The sequence below is a fragment of the Pyxicephalus adspersus genome, chromosome 3 (assembly GCF_032062135.1).
Source record: "Pyxicephalus adspersus chromosome 3, UCB_Pads_2.0, whole genome shotgun sequence".
Lineage (NCBI taxonomy): Eukaryota > Metazoa > Chordata > Amphibia > Anura > Pyxicephalidae > Pyxicephalus > Pyxicephalus adspersus.
In genome coordinates, this window is record NC_092860.1 from 45998643 (window position 1) to 46018809 (window position 20167).

Sequence of the window (20167 nt, forward strand, 5' to 3'; positions counted from 1 at the left end):
GTTGGCTTGGAGTCTGGCAGCATCAACAAGCGGTTTAGCATAAAATACAGCAAATTGCCTAATATACAGACAGAACATTTTGTATGGATAAAATTACAACAAACTAAAAGTATTGGGAAAGATGTGGCTTTGCCAAGTTCATTTTCCACAACAATTTAAACACAACTATATACAGAGTTCATTCAATCCTTTTTGCAAAGCAAATGTATTAACCTTGGCAACTATATACTTGACCAAACAGCTCTCAGACTTCCAAACCTCTACTATTTCTCTACTATGAGTGCTGCACCATTAGAGCAAAATATCTACTAAATGTAACCCTAGTTTTACTATCTGTACAGGACTGTATCTCTAACATTATCCCGGTCACAAAACATATATCCCAGTTTTAAAACATATTAGAAGGAAAACATTGTTAGGTAACTTGTTCATAAATTTGGTTTACATTCTGGATATTATATTCACAACATGTTTCCATTGTGGTCACTACTGAATTATGTACAGTATTGGTTTCAATGTTTTAGTTTTTCAAACTTATCTGAACACTGAAAACTCTGGTATTCTTCCTAAAATATATGTGCAATGACAGAACAATTTAATTCATTTGAGATCTAAATTATGATCTTGTAAAAATAATAAAAATATATTACACAGACAGAACATGTCCTACTTTTTATTATAGCACACTTTGTTCTCCTACAGACATTTTCAAAGCTTTGATATGTAATTCACTAAAAGGCATGCTTGTTAGCCATCACTAGCAGGTATGTTTTATGTCCATACACGGAGCTGTATTTTAAAGAAACACATGTTCTTACCCTTTCCAAATCTATCTAACTTAAAAAATTAGATGCACATCAAAAGACTATTTGTAAAACAGTGAATCGGACAATCGCTCAAACATTGCCTTGTGGGAATCCATGTGGGAAGTCCATGTGTTTCAATGGCAGTATTTGATTCTCAATGGCAGTATTTGATAATCTTGTATAGACAGTTTCAGACAAAATCTTACCTTCTACTTCAAGCAGTGCAGGTTTGGAAATTTCTGTACCAAGGCTGTTCTTTGCTACACAACGGTACTGACCAACATCTTCCCTTTGAACTTTCTGAATTCTTAGACTTCCAGAATCCAAAATGGAGATACGAGCACTCTCCTACAATGAAATAAATAAATCATTTTTGTTAAAGCAGAAGTAAGCTAAAAAAAGAAAATCTCACTCACCTTCTAAAGATCCATTGATCCCTCCAAGTTTCCTTGATTGGGTCCTTCGTCATCCTAAAATCTATCTTTGTCCTGGCTTGGAGGAATCGATGGGAGTCACCATCTTCTTTCTTGTCTTTCAGCTTCTGCCTACGTCACCCAATCTTGCACTGTACAGGCAGGAGATTGGGTGACATAGCCTGTTGTAAATAGGGAAAAAAAGAGTGCTGATCTCACTGTGCATGCATGAGATCACCATTTTTCCCTATTGAAGAAAATGGGCATGGCCGAGGAGCCAGAAGCTCTAGAAGGGGTAGCCAAAAGCTTCACCTTTTTTTTTTTTTTTTTTTTTTAAAAAGGGTTTTAGACTCCCCCACAAAAAAGAAGGTACATTTTACGTTACATAGAGGGGTTGTCTTTTATGTAAAGTAAAAGTTCTAGTGATAGGTTCGCTTTAAGGGCAGTCAAATCCATGCTGATATGTGAAATATATGTACATACCATGGTCATTATAGCAATAAAAAGGATTTTTATTTTCAATTACCTTGACAGCATTTTCTCCTTTTAACCAGGAAACAAAAGGCTTTGGGTTTCCCAAAGTATTGCAGGGCAGGACAGCTTTTACACCTTCAATAAGTTTAACATTCATTGGTGGACGAGTGATTTTGGGTTCTAAAAGCAAGAAAAAAAAATAGGTTTAACAAAATACATTGTATTTATTAAATTCCCAGTAAATCATAGTTTAAGTTTAGTTTAGAAACATAAAAGGGTCCTTTTTTTTAAAAAAAAACATGAATCTGACATTCAATGAAATATTCCTTGAATGCAAATTGTAACTCAGTTGCCTAATAGTACTTCGTGTCAGCAACAGGGTCACCAGCGATAAAAATCCTAAATTGCCTCTGTGGATTTAGTTATCTCAGATTAAATTGCTAGCAACAAATTGCTTTAAATTTCTAGGATTAGAGAGTTTTAGCAGCGGTTAACTTATTAAATTTCAAAATTGCTCGCGTGACATAAATTTTTAGGTTATCTTACATTAGAGCACTAAAAATGACAGGGCGTGTGCACATACGGGTCTGGGGAGGGGGTGAAGGGACAGCAGATGCTGGTACACACAGACAGAAATCTGAAACTCTGTTAACATTGTTAAACCATGCAAAACTTTTAGACCTCTGTACAGTGAATAAAATAAAAAAAAACTTAAATACCCATTAATAAGCATACAAAATTTTATGAACGTGAATGCTCCATATTTTTCATCCTAATTCTCTTTCTGCCTTTTGCTCTTGCAGTAGCTAGTATTAAAATGTTAGATCATTAAAATAGGATTTGGTGAATAGTTAGTGCAAAGTAGTAAATCAAGTATTCCTGAATCATGCTTAAAGGATAATTTCTGAGAATTATGTAACTAATAAGTAAGAATAGTAATTATTAGAATAGCCACTTATATGTGTCTGAAGTTCCGTGGTAAAGCTGTCATCCGTATTCATACTTGTATATTCTAAAAGCCTGCTTCTGACATGAGGACACAAATGCACATGTGCTTTGGAACACTGAGTGAATTTGTAGAATAAAAAGATGGCATTTGCAATTTTAGCATGCTATTTAAGCACAGAAGCACGATGAAAATCCCTATGTTTTTGTCAAAGAAAGTTGAAGTTAGGTTGAGCAAATAGTTACCAAACATGCCAAAACCTTAAATCTGAATTTGCTTGGGAAACAATAAAAACCTAGGTACTCATGGTCTCATAAATGTGATCTGGTGGCTTTACAGCTACTCAGATCATATTCACATAAGAGCTATCAGCTGAGAATTTTCCAATGAAAAAAATGTCCAATAATAATAAATAGTGTAATAAAGTGTGTATAAATGTAAATCAGGCTTTAATGACTTAAAGAGTAAGTGTCACGGATAATTGGGAGGGGAGGAAAACAGAAAGATAAAAGGGACTAGGCCTTTAAAGACTAGGGAGAAGGAAATGGTCACCCCCTACGGACACCCTAACCTAGCCCTGACTCCTGACAGTGTGAATATCCCCTGATGGTGGGAATATTCATACACTGGAACCTAGGCCCTAGTAGCCCTGAATTGCCCTAGGAATAGTGACTGGGCATGAGACTACTGGTTCCTTTCCTGATGAAAGAACCTACGTCTCCCTGAGGCCTAGTAACAACAAAAGAACAACAAAACACCAAAAGTAGTTCAACTTATCTTAAATAGCAAATGGAGGAGCAGGAACCCTGAAGAGGACAACACACCAGCTCTTCACATCCCAGAAGTGAATATCAACCGCATAGCATGAAGTGTGAGGCCAGACTAAATGGAGGAGCAGTAATGACCACCAGCTGCAGCTGATACAAGGGGTGTGGTCATTACAAACAACAACACAGAAACAAGTAAAAACAAAGAGACAGATAACCTCACGTGTAGCTTGTCTCACAGATCTTCTAACCTCAGTCACCGAAGGGACCCTGACAGTAAGGCTGGGTACACATATCCAATGGTTCTCGTCTGATAATCGTCTCAGGGCCGATATCGGACGAGAATCTGGTGTGTGTACAGTGCCCGTCGTCCATCGTCTGAACAACCGTCCTGGTGGATCCACGGACGATGGACATCGAACGATCCTAACGGAAGCGAAGGGGGAGAGCACACAGCAGGGTGCTGCCCTGTCGTTTTCCCCCTCCCCTCTCCATAGAGCAGAACAGTGTTGTAGGTACAGCACTCGTTCATGCATCGTACAGTCATTAGTCATTGGAAAGGATCGTGAAAGATTCTTTCCAACAACAATTATTGCATGTTTGTATGTAGCTTAAGCCTACCAATGCTGAACAAACACATTGTAGCATGGCCCAAAGACAAGATTAAAAAAACACAACACATGTGCCTAAAATTTAGGTAAATCCTAACAAACTATATTCTATTCTCTCCTTTTGTCCGGTAATACCATTGAAAATGTTTCGTTATATATTTGTGATGATTTCACCCACTACCTTCAGGCAGTAATCTAGAGATCTTTAATTTCTAATGTTGGTGAGCTTCAATATCATTATTTTATTTTTGGCTCTAGATACACTTTTAGTTTACAATTACACTTTAATTAACACTTTTGTTTACATTTGTTTTAATGGATATAGGATTTATTCTGGCAGAAGGAATCATATAAGTAATATAAAGTTTTTTTGGCAAACAAGATGGAGGTTTTCTAAATAGAAATGTAAATATATTTAAATAAGTAACTGTTTATAACTACCAGCACAGAGAATAAGAGTCTCATATTTTGAACACACATATGTCGTAGTTGAATTTATTTTAGATGTTTTAAAAGCATCTGAAAAAATATGTGAAGCCTGCTAACTGGGGTTTAAGGAGAGAACAACTGTTGGCACGAAATGAACTCATTTTTATTATCATTGACACTTACTCATTTTCACTTGTAAAGCCCCACAGCTTTCGGCAGGGTCTCCCACACCATTTTTAGCCACGCAGCAGTAAACACCATCGTCTCCTTCTTCCACACTGAGAATGGTCAGGAGTTGTCCATTTTCTCGAATGCTGTAGCGTGTGTCAAATAACCTGTGGGCAGAATGTCAGATTTATTTCTATTTATCTTTGTAGCTAGCACATTTACAGTACATACTGCATGTACTCCGTGGGGAAAACGAGCATTCCCTTTGTAAAGTGAACATTACTTAGCTTCTAAAACAAAATCAGTTTGTTTTCATGTCAACTTTTCATCCGAACCCAAAAATTCTGTTTATGGAGTTTCTTTGGACTTGTTTAAGTGTTCCAAGTGTTTCAAAGTGTACATATTCCACACCCTTTGGAAAGCAGCCGTAAAGCACTTTTATATATACTTTCCCCCAACTTAGTTTTATTTGCTGGAGGATATATTCATCTACATTGGATTATGAGCTCCTTTGAGGAACAGCTAGTGAAATGACTATGGACTTTGGAAAGTGCTGCGTAATATGTCAGCAGTAGCTATATGTGGATTCTATCATCTATGGACTGTTGGGACAGTTTTTGGCCTATTAATTAGATGCGTACTAGTTGTGAACTGAATAGCGTCATTGTTATGGTCACAATTATACTTACTTTTGTGATGCTGTAAGAATTTTTCTCTAATTTGTATTGCGTTTTGATAATCTATCAATAATACAATACTATTTGCATTAAAACCCCACTGTTCGCTCTGTTTTTACTATTTACTGCATGTAGCTTTATTTTGTAAGCATTGTGAGGCTTCTGTAAGCTAAGCACTTATTTCATCTGTTTGGTTAGCTGTGTTATCGGAAGTTTCACTGACACATATATGATGCCTGATCTGAACATATATCATGTCGGGAAGCACTACGATATGAGGGGACGTCTTTACATTTACACACATCCCTCAGCTCCTGGTGATATGAACACTTCTACTCAACTGTTTGGACAAGTAGAAGGTAAGCAAACGGAAAATGTTATGCTCAGCTGTTCTGTGCAAGCACAATTTAGATAAACTCATTGGAAACACATCTACGTGCTGACAACTGCCAAAAATGTGTTTGATGAACTTATTTCATTTCTTTTTTCCATTCTAGGAAAAGCCTGTGAAAAGCACCATAGTGGTGGAGTGAAATGTACTCTGTAATTACACTTTTATCTACGCTTCCCTAATGAATACTACTACTCAATGATTTCAAAGTAGAGTTCATGAAATATTAATATGATGAAAAGGCTCCCAGCAGAAAGATATTCCAAATAAAATTGCACTTTGCATATTGCAATATGGAAAAGCCCTGTAAAGCTGCTTCTGACTTTAGGAAATATTGTTCTTTGAGAAATATGGAAACTGCCATTTAGCTGATTGCCTGACTTTTTGTCTTTAGATGTGGCATTTTGTTTTGTGCTATTTTTTCCTTTTTAATTGTTTTTTATTTTACTTGGTAATTCTGCTAGTAACACACTTCCAGTTTTAGGGTGACAAAACTTACTGTATGCTTTATCTAAGTTGGAGCAGCATTGTCCCTCTAGATCAGTGCTTCTCAACCAGTGATCTCTGAAACCCTAGGATTCCCCCAGAGTGTTCTACGGGTTCCTTCTTCCCAATGTCTAGCAGTAGGGTGAAATTCTTCCCAATGGCCAGCAATGTAAGAGGCATTCTTCCCACCGACACCACACTAATATACTGTCAGTTGTGAATATAGTAGTTATAGCATGGGTTCCCTAAAGACCTAAAAGTTATTTCAAGGGGTTCTCCCATGTTAAAAAGAATGAGAACCATGAACATGAATACTATATGAACTAATACTACTACTACTGGATCACATATAAGGACTGGTAAACTGCAATGTACTACATTTTTGTTTTTAAGTTTAGATGTACTATAAAACTGAACTAAAGTTAAGAAGAAAAAATTGTGCACATGCAAGTTCAATACTACAGAATATGGTGAAATCCCTTCTGCAATAAAATAAACGTACCTGCCTGTTTTTCTACCATCAAGAGCACTGAGCTGTCCGTACACGGTTTAGTGTACAATACAGGGTATTACAGCATACTACTGGCAACAATGCACATTGATGTGTGTTTTGATGCATTTCAAATGCATCTGGGGGAAAATGCGTTGGGCTGAATGCATATGGTTATGTTTCAGACTATATTACAGAATTGCAGCACATTTAGAAACGCTGCATAGTGTAGTAATGCACATTTTCTGAAGAAATGTGACACTCATCCCAACGTTCTACATTTGTATTTTTAAGACTCTGAATTTGTCTTTACTACTAAATATTTCAAACAAGAAAATGTTAAGAGTTCAAAATTCCAAGGATCACCCAATATATGATTCATTACAGATCTGTGTGAATTGCTGCAGCATTCCTTTTCAAAGTGCAGGCTTTGAGTTAGCATCTGCCAAATATTCATCCCCTGCTAACGTAGCGGCTGTTTTGTGTAATCCATGGGAGTAATATCTATTGTTGGGAAATTTATAAATAGAATGGTTGGCAAACAGCTACCTTGTTTGACATTTGTAGCCTATACAAGAGAACTTCGCGAGCTGTATTAGAAATTTTCCATTAACCAATAGGTAAAAATGAATCAATCCGTATCCAACCTGCTCCCTCCAAGCCAGCATTTGCTAAGAAGGCCTACTTACAAATTCATTCTGTTAGTGCCTATTACTAAGTAAAGAAAGCATAGCTCTTCTTAGGCCAATACTAATACAGGGGTAATAAATAACACAACATACAGTATATTCTGGGAAACCTACAATTTAATAGAGCCCAATGCTCAGGGTAATATAAAAAGAACAATCCTTTTATTGTTCCTCTGAAAATCATTTAAATGTTATCTCTTGTTCAGAACATTATTATTATTATTTACAACAGTATTTTGTTCATAGGAACTAATTTTGTAGGGTAACAATTGTTAGCCACTGTCCTACAAAGTAGCCGTGGCATTGGCACCCTTTCATGAAATGTGGGGCAAAAGAAATATTCCTTCAATTTAAAATGTAATTAAGATTTCAAGCCAAAGCCAAAACGTTCTTTCTTTTTTATAGAGTAATGAGCAATTAGAGACTTGTTCAACTCGCTGAGGCATTTCCTTTATTTAGGAGGGATTTTCTCTTACTTCCTGTTAATTCTACAGGACACATAAATGAAAATCTGCCCAGTGAAACACAGTTGGCAAAAAAAACTGGCAAAAGTTATTATTACACCATCCCCCCAAAAAATTGCTGAGATCAACAATGCATTTCATGGCTCTTACCACTTCTTTAGGATGAGTAGGTGTATGATATTACAATTTAGTATTATTTTCGTTTATAAACAGTTCCAGATATAACTCTCCTATCACATATATGTAATCAGCCAAGGCCCTATTGCAGCCCCTCCACCTCCAAACATACAGGGGGGGGGGGGGCGGCAGAAATAGGGATAGTGGGCGATCCAAACCAGCTCATCTATATTAACAACCTGGACATGCCTCTTATAGTCTAGTACCATCATTTTTTTTTAAACTTTATTTTTAAATTTGACATCCAAGAAACCAACAGCAAACATTACATAAAAATGCATTAATCAAAACATACAGATGACCAGCGGTCATATGTTAACATTTTAACTGTTTTTGCAAATACCTAAAATACTTTTTTCAGTGATCTGGCATATGGGTAACAACAACATCCCTCAACACAAGTATCCCCAGGAAGACTTGCAATGCAGAGGAAGAGAGGAGTCATGTCTGACCAGGTCTGCTGAGATTACAAAGGGCACCAGGCAGCTAGAGAGGGTCAGTGAAGGTGCGTTTTTTACAGCTTCTTACAGATATATATTTAATTTAATGTTCACAGCCTATAGCAGCCTTTCACAACCTTTTTAACCTTAGAAATATTCTGAAGGTCTCAAGGAACCCTTGAAAATATATTCACGTCCAGGGAAACCCCTGCTAAAATAATTTTATTGGCTGTCAGTGGAAAAAAAGGCTCTCAATTGGTGTCCAGTGGAATGAATGGCTAATAAATCCACCTTGCCAACAGCTAAAACATCATTAGAGTTTTGCAGCAGGCAGGGGTGACTCAACAAAATGTGGGGCCTAAGGCGAAGGGGAAAAATGGGACCTAGCTTTGTGATGCCCTGGATGTGGTTACCATAAAATGAGTGTGGTTACACTGCGGACATGGTTAATCAATATTGTTAATATTGTCAGTTGCAGAATCCTTACTGTTTTTTCATTCCCATGTAAGTGGATCATAATTCATAAGCCCAAGGTCCACATTCCTGCCATGAAACCCCCATGACATAACCCATAACCCCCAGGCACACATCTCAGAATCACCCCCATGATGACCTAATCCATAATTGTCCCCTCCATTACATATTCCCCTCCAACAACGGTTCCACCACATGAGAATAAAATGTATTTGCATAGATGAGAGGAAAAAAATGCAGCTGCCACCAATGTTTCTGCCTCAAAAAAAAAAAAAAAAGTTGGCAGTTGTTCTATAAGTGGAGCATGAGGGAATGTGATATAAGGCTGATCAGAAGGGAGGAGCATGCGTGTCAGAGCTCCAACTGGGTTGGCATGCATGCTCTATATTGGTTGGGGACGGATTTTGAGCCATTACGTTAGATGCCTTTAGGCACCATTAATGGAGTTATCATATATGGTGCCCAAAAGGCAGATGGTGTGACAGCACAAGGGGTTGTGACTAGTGTGAGAAAGCCATAATTGCTAAGGCAGGGAGCCTTAGCAATTATGGGGCCTAAGGCAGCCACCTTAGCTGTCTTAAGACACTCCTGACAGCAGGCTCTACCCATCTAGTTGGCCACAGAACTATGTTAGTATCATCAAATGGGAGGTCAAACAGCCATAGTTTCAGGAACCTACAGCAACCACTACAGCAACCCAAGAGTTCCACAGAACCCTGTTTAGGAATGGTTGGTCTAGGCAAAGGTGTACTGTAAATTTGACAGGAATAATTTCTAATGCTGAAGTTCAGGCATAGGCAGTGAAACATAACGTTCAGTATTAATTGATGTTCTGAAATGTACTTATTTAACAACAATTATTTTAGGCAGCTGGATTAAATATGGTATTATTACAATTATTATTATTAAACAAGAGTTATGTAGCACCAACAAATTATGCAGTGCTGAACAATAAATAGGTGTTGCAAATGACAGACGAATACAGACAGTGACATAGGAGGAGAAGAGGACCCTGTACCGAAGAGCCTACAAACTATGCAATATATTATTGCTGGAAATGATTTAGTGTTACACAACATCTTATATAATTTGTATGGACATTTTTATTATATATATTATATAAATATATGTATTTTGTAAATGTTACACAATTTATCAATATAGCTTAGACACAAAATATTTTAACATACCTTATAGGAATGTTATTACGTGTCCATGTTATTTCTGACGGAGGATATGAATCAACCGCACACATAAAAGTGGCAACATCTTCCACGAATCCATCAAGTGTCTCGAGAGGAGTAGTGATGAAAGGAGCTAAATCAAAAACACATAACAATCAATTGCCACATACTTAAACAGATATCTCAAAACATCCAGTATCAGTTAAACACACAAATAAGAGTATATCCTGCAGATAAAGCATAGATTATCATAGTAGCTTGAACATTAGCCTGGAAGATCTTAATAAATAAGGATGAAAAAAGTGTACCATATATCTAAATAATTCTAACTAAAAGAAACAACATTTGACATGGAACATAGGATTATGCTTTTTGCAGACAATATATTACTGTCTCTTATGACACCCACCACTACATTGCCAAATTTAGTTTCTTCGTTTTCTAAGTTCGCAAACATTTCTGGTCTAGTAGTTAACGATAACCTATCAAAGGCATTGAATGTTACTTTGCCAATGACAGTCGTGGAAGCTTTATAACCCCATTTTGCCTTTCAATAGCTAGAAGTACTCCCTTATTTGGCGATTAAAATTACGTCTCGACCGTCATCTATATATTAAGCTAATTATCTGCCATTGTTCAGGGAGCTTTCTACTTTACACTCCAAATGGTAATGTCACCCTTTATCCTGGTCGGGTAAGATTCATGCTATTAAAATATCATACCTTCTGAAATTGCTTTATTTGTTTTGCACACTTCCCATACCTGTTCCTTTGAAAGATCTTAAGGCTGAACAATGTAAGGTACTCCGCTTTATATGGCACCCCAATAGACCCCGAGTTTCCGAAAAAGTGCTTTACCGTGCTAAATTTTCTGGTGGTTTAGCGACGCCCAATTTCCATAAATATTTATTGGCAGCTCAACTGGCTCCATTGGTGGCACTTCATCGCTCACGAGATGAACCAATTTGGGCACAAATATATGCGAAAGAGTTGCCGTCAGTGCCGATGCATAACCTGTTATGGATATCTCCATATAAACGTCCATTAGTGGAAGACCCCACCTTGTCTTATGCCCTGGGTTTATTGGATAGGCCTAAATTTTCTGCTGGGCTGATGTCTGCTCATGCACCCTTAACCGGGATTCTCAACTGCCCCTCTTTTAAAACCTGTATATGCCAATTCTGTTGCATTTCGCTGGTGTGTAGCTAGACCTGTTTGTTATGTTTACAAACTATACTCCTTTAATAGGGTGAAATCCTTTGCCTATTTATGGAAACATTGGTCTCTGCCCTCCAGCGAGCTGTACCTGTATTTGCAATTTAGGGACCAGCTGAACGATCTTCTCAGGAACTCACCTAACTCTCCCCTGAGATTGACATCTTTTGAATCGTGTTGTTTCAGAAACGCTGGTTCCTCGGGACTGGTGTCCACTTTGTATGCAACGTTACTTCAAGCAAACATTTGCCCCCCGCAGTATATGTCTAGATGGGCGGGTGATTTAAATTCCACTATAACCAAAGATGACTGGAAGGATATATGGCAAGCTATTGCTAAATGTTCTCCTAATGTGATTGCCCAGGAAAATGGGTATAAAATACTATTTAGGTGGTATTTGACACCCTATTTAAGGGGCTGCGGTGCCATGTCTTGTGGGACTGTCCTGTAGTTCGGAGGCCCTGGATTAGGTTCTATAATCACATCAGGTCTGTTTTGCATGTGTCTATTCATAAAGATTCCTGGGAAGCGTTACTTCATAATTCTAATTCATCTCTTCCTAAAAATAAATGTATACTGGTATCCTTTATTTTTCTGGATACTCTGCAGGTTAAAGCTGCTGCTCGGTAGAAACTATCTCTTAATTTTCAAGCAGTTGTTTCCCAATTATAGGACACAAAGGTGTTGGAAAGAATGTCATCAATTGTTAATGACACTGTTGCTAAATTTTTTGGTTTGGACACCTTGGTAGGATTATCACACTACCCCCCATTTGGACAGCAGACTACTCTGCCAGTGATTTTCTGTTTTCTTTCTGTTTAACCATTTGAGTTTTTCTATACCCTGGGGTTTTCCTATTACATATTTTTGTGTATGTTCTGATCACATTTGTTTTTTTGTGTGAAGTGTATTTTTTCTGATTGTTTTATTTTTCTTTCTTTCCTGTTTTTTTGTTCTTATATGACTGTATCCACTTGTCATTTTTGTCTTCTCTAGTTATACATTTTTTTTGAAAATTCCTATAAACATTTTTGAAAACAAAACATTTCATTGGCTCTGTGGGATTCCTTCTGGCTACTAACATCTCCAGCACAACTTGGACAAGATTTGCAGAAAAGAATAATAAATAAGGTGAACCTGTGTTACATAATGAACACCTAATCATGCACAAATAAAATGAAAAATAAGATCTTCGTAATCATAATAATATTTTTTAAAAAATTAGATTAACTTTATTTACTAAGCTTAGTTAACTTCAACAATCAAAGTTAATTATATATTTTTTTTACTCCACGAACCTCATTACTTGCTTTGGAGTTTGGAGGTTGTAGGTTTAGCTATATTGTTCCTATAGTGTGCAAGTCTGTATACCAGTATAAGGGCTAATCAATGGGACAGATATGGATATAAATGTTTGTTTGTAATCCCTGTAAAAGGTTACAAATGTGATTGCAATTAAACAAATGCTTACATAAAATAGATGTGAAAAAGGCCGCTGATCCAACATACACTCCATGGTGAAGATGGATAGCAGTAATACTAAGAGGCCCCTGTGACAACAGTTTAAAGCAGACCTTGCACCTAAACAAGCTGTAGTTTTTCAAAAGACCTTTAGCATCTAATTGCAAAGTGCTAATGAAAAGAAGTAAAAATGGAAAAAAAACTGTGCAAACCATAAGAAATATTCTTTGCCCCATATCCTTCTTCCCACCCCCAAAACCCCCCTACTTCCATACCACTGAACTTTGGAAGTTTAAAAAATGGAACATCTCGGAGAAAATAAGTTATGAGTTATACACATGGTAGCAGGTGAGCACACAGAAAGCTAAACTTTACTCAGTGGCAGGATGCAACCAAGATCTAGTGGATGTCCATGAAATCTAGGATGGTTGAGTTCTATGTCTGCAGCCAAGTCAATGGACAACACAGCCAGATCTTGGAAAAGTTCGGTATTTCAATTCCTTTAAAGATTTATTGATATACAGGTACGCCATTCTTGTGAGATTAGGAGTCTATAGAGTTACTAAAGTGTTACTATGTACATTATATTTTTAGATTTGTGAGGCACTTATATTGTTATGCCTCTAACAACGCGAAAATTATGGTCACGGTCAGATCTTACTTTGCCCAGCTGCCATCTTCTAGTTTTATTTCATAATGATAATAGTCAATATATATAATATATATTTTAGGCTATTCCAAATGAGCCTCAGGTAGGTGTTCATAGAACAGTTCTTGACATGGTGAGTTAAGCTTATTTTTAACCCCTTGCATTGTCATTGTCTAAATGTTTAGGATTTCCCTTTACTATCTCTCCTTGGCACAAGGACAAAAAGAACACATTTTTTTAAATAATTCTCCCCAGCAATGATTGCGACAATAGGTTAGAGGTTCCTACCTAATCTACTCTATCTACTCTTATCTAATGTCCTTACACTAAAAAAGTTTTGACTTACTACATAAAAATACTAAATAAAACATGCTCAAAATCACTATCCTCTTTAACTTCCTCTTTAAGGATGTGGGATTATCACAGATGGAAACACATTTGTCATCGAAAGTATTACCCCTTTTGTGTGCAATCATGTTTTATGTTCATATACTCCAAAATCAATATCCAAATCTCCCAACTATCCCTAATTACACCTCTGAAACAATCTGAAATTATATAATATTCTGAACCCCTAATCCATTCTAAAGGCTGTACAAAGGAAGTAAAGGCTGTGAGTAGGTAAAGCAGAAAAACAAAACAAAAAAAAACTAAACAATGAAAAAACACTTGTAGGTTCTACCAAGCATTTTTGGCACACTCAATGGCCCTGATTTATGAAAGCTCTCCAGGCTGGGGATAATACACTTTCAGAAGTGAAGCTGGGTGATCCACCAAACCTGGAATGGATCTGGTCCAGGATTCAAAACATTTGCTAGCAAATAGCAAATAATTTTGAAAAATCCAGTCCATGTTTTGTGGATCACCCAGCTTCACTTCTGAAAGTGTATTATCCCCAGCCTGGAGAGCTTTCATAAATCAGGGCCACTATGTGGTTCACGTAACTGGGGACATGGCCGATGTGTGTTTGTGCTAAATGTTGTCCCTATTTTCCAACTCAAAAAATTGGAAGATTTACATTTAAACCTTCTGCAAAATTAAAAATCAGGGACACCATATTTATCGCATTATATACAGTATTTGGTATTTGTCAGTAATCTCGGTTTCTAAAATTAATTTACTAGAAGTTTAAACATTTACATATGTTTATAGAGAGAGTTTTCTAAATCTGTTGTGGTTATGTAAGAGGCCTTATGCTGTGCATCTGGAAATGGATAAATAGATATTTGTTATGTGATTATCAAGATTTGTTGATATTGCATAGTCAAGGAGTAAAGCCTAGAAGAATCTGTTTCAACACCTCAATAAGCACCACACTGCACTGATTCATCTTTCTTTAATCTGTTTGTTTTATCATTATGGTTTTACCCAGCTGTAATGGATTTAAATATAATACAGATCAACCCAGCTTTTCCAACAATTTTCTCGTTTTTATTTTCAGGGAAGAACTGCACAATGATGAAAAGAAAGCATTCTCTGTACAGAACATTGTAAACCTTAAAAAAAGAACAATGATGTTCACTTTAACACTATTAAAGGGGGGTTCAAGCTGTGCTTTAAGTAGATTGTTTGCAGAGTTGCAGTGGAGTTAGGGGTCTAGGTCCAAATTTTGCTTGGGAGCCCATAGGTCTGTGGCTGCACTACAGATTGATACAGTGCAGAAAAGAGTGTAGTTACCCTAGGATTATAAAGGTAAACAAACCTAAAGCAACAAAACAAATGCAGCCTCTAGATCTGGGAACTGGTAATATGCAGTAATATACATTTTCTTTTTGTGTTTAGATATAGATATACTATGATGGTATTGGTCATTTATTCAGACTGCTTTTGTAAGAGTAGAGAAATACCCCAAAAGTGCATATAAATTTAGAGAAGGGTGACTATTTTTATTGGTACAAAAAGTAATGGAAAATTCTAAATCCTATCACCATTACATAAGAGAGGAAATCTCTTAATGGGGCAGATGTGTAAGAGAGAAATTCATTTCACTTAGAATGGATTTCCTTTCATTTCTAATTTTGAAAACAGGCGAGGATATAAAGAAAAAACTCTCAAATGGGACAAAAAAACAAACAAACTGACAGGCATTCTAAACTCTCACTAGTCGAACAAGTTTTGGCTGAAAATAAAATGTCAATACATGGATGTGAATAAATAATGAAAAAACATATATGAACTATTAAGTGAAATGCAGTAAGGTCTATTGCATTCAACTGGTATAAGTAGAAAAGCAGTAAAGCATAATGATAGTGAGGCACTGTTAAACAGGAGACACAATGGGGCCCATCTGCAAAGCTAAAAATTTGCATTATTATTTTTAACAGCACTATTGAGACATTACCCCATTCATAAAAAAGAAAATCAGCTAACATGATCATTATATTATTAAACTGGCAACCTCTACTATTTACTGCTGGTTTTACGTCTAATGCATTTACAAAGTGCTTAACAGATCTTCAGATAGCATGTGCCACTTTGAAAGTGACCAACAGCATTAGCCCACAATGAAGATTGTTTGTTTTAGACCTCCTGAGTGACACCTTTTTCTGCAGCTTCAATTATTGTGTACAGAAACCGCAAAAAAACATATGATCTAAGCCAGGGGTGTCAAACTCAGGCCAAATCTGGCCTGCACTGTAATTATATTTGGCCCGCAAGAAAATACCAAATGTCTACTAGAGCTGGCCCGCCGGTAGACAATGCATGCACCGCTAATACTACAAATCCCAGAATCCTCTGCTGGCACGTTCAGATTGACCCACAAGCACCCCTCCTCTGTTGACATTCATTATCAACCTTCCTCAATTGTAGATAATTTTTCAATAAATATCAAGGTTGGCCCACAACTTTGTCCAAATTTTTCATTTTGGCCCACTGTGTATTTGAGTTTGACACCCCTGATCTAAGCCTTCCCTACTGTATCCTAAACAGATAGGTTTGCCTTTGCAAACACTGGATGGTGTAAAAAAGTAATTGATGCAAAAAAGTAAAAATTAAGCTAAGGCAACACTATATGGGATACACTTGTAACAACTGATGCTAGACTCGCCAGGATCAAGTAATACTCTTATACAGAATAATGCAGCAATCTCATTGTGAACTATTTTTATGGAGCATATTGTTGCTTAGCAATGCCCTGTTTATTTAGCAGATGGCACATATATATCTACACATCTCACTGTTCTTTTCTGTCTATGGCCAAATTTTACTATACAGCAGTTTACTTTCCATTTAATGATATATAATAGCATTACAAACATTGGATAGTGATGTTGTAATCTGAACAGAAATCAAATTACTTTTTGGCTTACTCCTCTGAAAGTCCCACAGAAAGAATGTAACTGAGGCAAAATGCTTCCTGTAGTTAACAACCCTCATACAACTCAGTAGAAGTGTCTCTATGTCAAAGCCAAATTACTTGATAAAACAGTTCCTTGCTTATCATTTTGTCTCAGAAAAGAGATGCCTACATTGTCCCAGGACAACTAATCCAATTCAAACCTACAAAGGAAAATGTCTTATTTCAGATAAACATGGAATTACCTGGAAAACACACAGAATTGCCCCTGAAGCAGATATAGTTTATTTTATATATAAATAATCTTTATATAAATATAGTATATTATATATATTTTTATTATCTATAAATATATATATATTGTAGATGTGTGTATGTATGTGTGTATGTTGTACCTTCACTCAAAAACGCATGAAGACATTTCAACCAAACTTGCCATTTATATGACTGAGAATCATGTGAGTGCACCAGTCATCTTTGTACAGCGCTGTGCTTTATGTCAAAGCTATATTTGGATGGATGTATATATGTGTGTGTGTCATCACTAGGAAACGCATGGAGACATTTCAACCAAATTTGCTATGTTCCAACACTCGGAAACGCAACCACATATTTCAACCAAAATTGCTAGATATATGACTCATGTGAGTGAACCGCTGATCTTTTTACAGCGCTGTGCTATACGTCAGAGCTATATTTGGATGTATGTATGTGTTATATATATAGATGAGTGTATGTGATCACTAGGAAACACATGGAGACATTTCAACCAAATTTGCTATGTTCCCCCATCTCTCGGAAATGCATCGACACATTTCAACCATGAGACCTTATAATGTATTATAATGGTATAATATAAAATTGCAATAAATACCCGGGCAACACTGGATAATCGGCGAGTTTATATATAAATGTAAAAAAACAGTTACATATAGTGTAATTTTATTTTTATAAGCAGTACATCCATAGCTTTAAATCATTGTTAAGGTCACTTTACTTTAAATAACATAAGCTAAGTATTGTCCTACTCACAACACTTTCAATTAGGTTGGCTAAATAAATTTTGATGGCCATAAAAATATCTTTACTAAAAAAAAAGCTTGTATCCTTTCAACAGACATCTAAGCCTTTATATTTAGTCTTATCCTAGCACTTCTTTATCTTTATTTAGAGTTTGGCTAAATTACAAATCCATTGATGTTCTCAACTAATGACCATCACTTGTGTGCAGTGCCTAGAGCAGCCCCTCTTTCTACTAGTATTTAGCTGACTTAATAATTAGGATAATTATATCAACTTGGCAGAAGCTAGTAACAATCTTAGCATCAAGCCAAATAGTCCAAAAGCCAGGTCAGGAAAAAGATGTCAGGTATGAACCTTAATGCTAATCAGGGTCAGAAGGTCAGAGGTTAAGTCAGGCAGTAATAGCTCACAAATCAGTAGAAATAGAAGCCCATGAATACATCAATGAGTCAAATACAACTATAAATTTAGATAAAGCTAAGGAAACAAGATCTTTTCAGTAATGAGCATTATTCAATAGGTATTCTGAAATTATTATTATTTTAGACACAAAACTTCCAAAGCACATGTCAATTTGAGTAAATGACCAACAGAATTTTAATAAAAAAAAGAGTAAAAATACATAGAAAATTGGGAAGGACCCCTCCTGTGGGCTGATCCTTCTGTGTATGTGATTGGACATGCGTCATAAGGGGCTTTCCCAGAATGTAAAAAAGCATGCACAATGAGATCAGCATTTTTTTTCACATTATCAAAAAGACACATCACCCAATCCTGCCCCTGTCCAGCGTGAGATCGGGTGATGTGAGCAGAACCCGGAAGAAGAAAAAAGATGGCTGCGCTTACTATGACATCAGAGCCAGAATAAAGATAGAAGCTGGGGTGGTTTGGGACCTGCTAAACTAGGCATACAGGGAGTTCAAGGGCTTTTCACCAGTAAAGATGTTATTTTTTTCAGTTCTGCTTTATGTTTAACCCCAAACTTTTCTTTAGCTTTGGATTGAGTGTATAAATATTTAAACTTCTGTCAATTGAAGATGGCTGTTTTTATACCCACTGGGGACAGTGCAAGCTTGAGTTGTCCCCAGGGACAGGAAATGTCCAGGGAAAAGAAATGAAAGGTTAATCTATCAATGGGAACTACTGTTGACAACTGTACATTTCCAATAGGACAGCCAAAAAAAGGAAAAGAAAACTAATATAAGCACACACACAAAATGCTTTTCAATATGGTTCCATCAGTCCTAGATTGAACCCAGTCTGTATGTGAGACGTAGGAGATTTCAAAACTACCTTAACTCTATAAATACATTTAGAGTGTTCTTTAGGTACCAGGAGAAAATACCAACTTCAATTTAAATTGCTATGTTAGTGTTTTTATCTGCATAGCTGTTTTATCATTTTGCATAAATTCCATGTTTATGTTAGTTATTACAGCATAATACTGTTTTCTTATAAATCACAATATTTTCAGAACTTTAAATATGACATTTTTTTCCATCATAATCTTTGCTGCCATTTAGCAGTGTGCAGAACCTACTACGTATGTAGATACAGACCCCCTTTCTGCGCTGCAGCTGCATCAGCCTATCCAAGGTGATAATGACAACCTGGTATGTTAGGCTATCCGCAGATGGTTTGCAGTTTGTGCTAATTAACATTGCATTACTTTGCTGTACATTCCTACCATATTTGAAATAATGTTTTGTACTATAGCATTACCCCAGTAGAATATATTGGATTAAAAAAGATGGTTAACTTACTGCTAATATATTTGGTTGTTTATTGTCTCTTTATTACTTTTAGATAATATTCAAATGTTTTTTGAAAGATGATTGGAGTTGATTTATTTGATTTATTTATGCTATATATGTATTTATTTCCTAATGATTAACAGAGGTTTTCTTTAAAAAGTTTATGTAAACCCTAATCATGGACTCCTGTCTTTTATTTTTATTATTTTATTTTTTTAAAGGAAGATTAGAATTAGAGATAAGATTAGAAGATTAGAATTTTACAACAAAAACAGACAAGCAGGGGTCTGTGTAGTGCGCTTCATCTCCCCACCACCAAGCCAACTACTCAGCACAATGTATAATAAATGTAAGTTTATTCACCAAAATGCCAATATTTCTGTTTCAAACTAACCACATAGGATTAAAAAACTATTAAAATATTCACTTAGGAATTATAAAATCAATGGCAGCAGATGATTTAATTTAGGCCTTGATATGGTCATAAGTATACATTTGTCTTCACATGGCTATAAATAAAAATAAAAATCTGGTTTACTAAGGCCATAGTTATATATCCTAGCAGGACTCCACAGCAAAGGCAGAGATCAAAGGGACTGGGTTCATAGTGTGAATGTAAATCCAAAATCAAAATACCAAGTAAAAGCCTAAAAGTACCCAAGGCTTAATGTATCAATGAAGA

General features: G+C 36.2%; 1 protein-coding gene across 1 annotated transcript in view; it reads right to left on the reverse strand.

The window, feature by feature from the left end:
- Positions 1-20167, reverse strand: part of MUSK (muscle associated receptor tyrosine kinase) — a 74407-nt gene that overhangs the window by 46589 nt on the left and 7651 nt on the right. The window contains exons 2-5 of the mRNA XM_072404439.1: positions 10093-10219; positions 4630-4781; positions 1746-1873; positions 1013-1154 (exon numbers count right to left, since the gene is read on the reverse strand). Coding sequence (XP_072260540.1) covers positions 1013-1154; positions 1746-1873; positions 4630-4781; positions 10093-10219 — 549 coding nt within the window. The remainder of the gene's footprint in view (positions 1-1012; positions 1155-1745; positions 1874-4629; positions 4782-10092; positions 10220-20167) is intronic.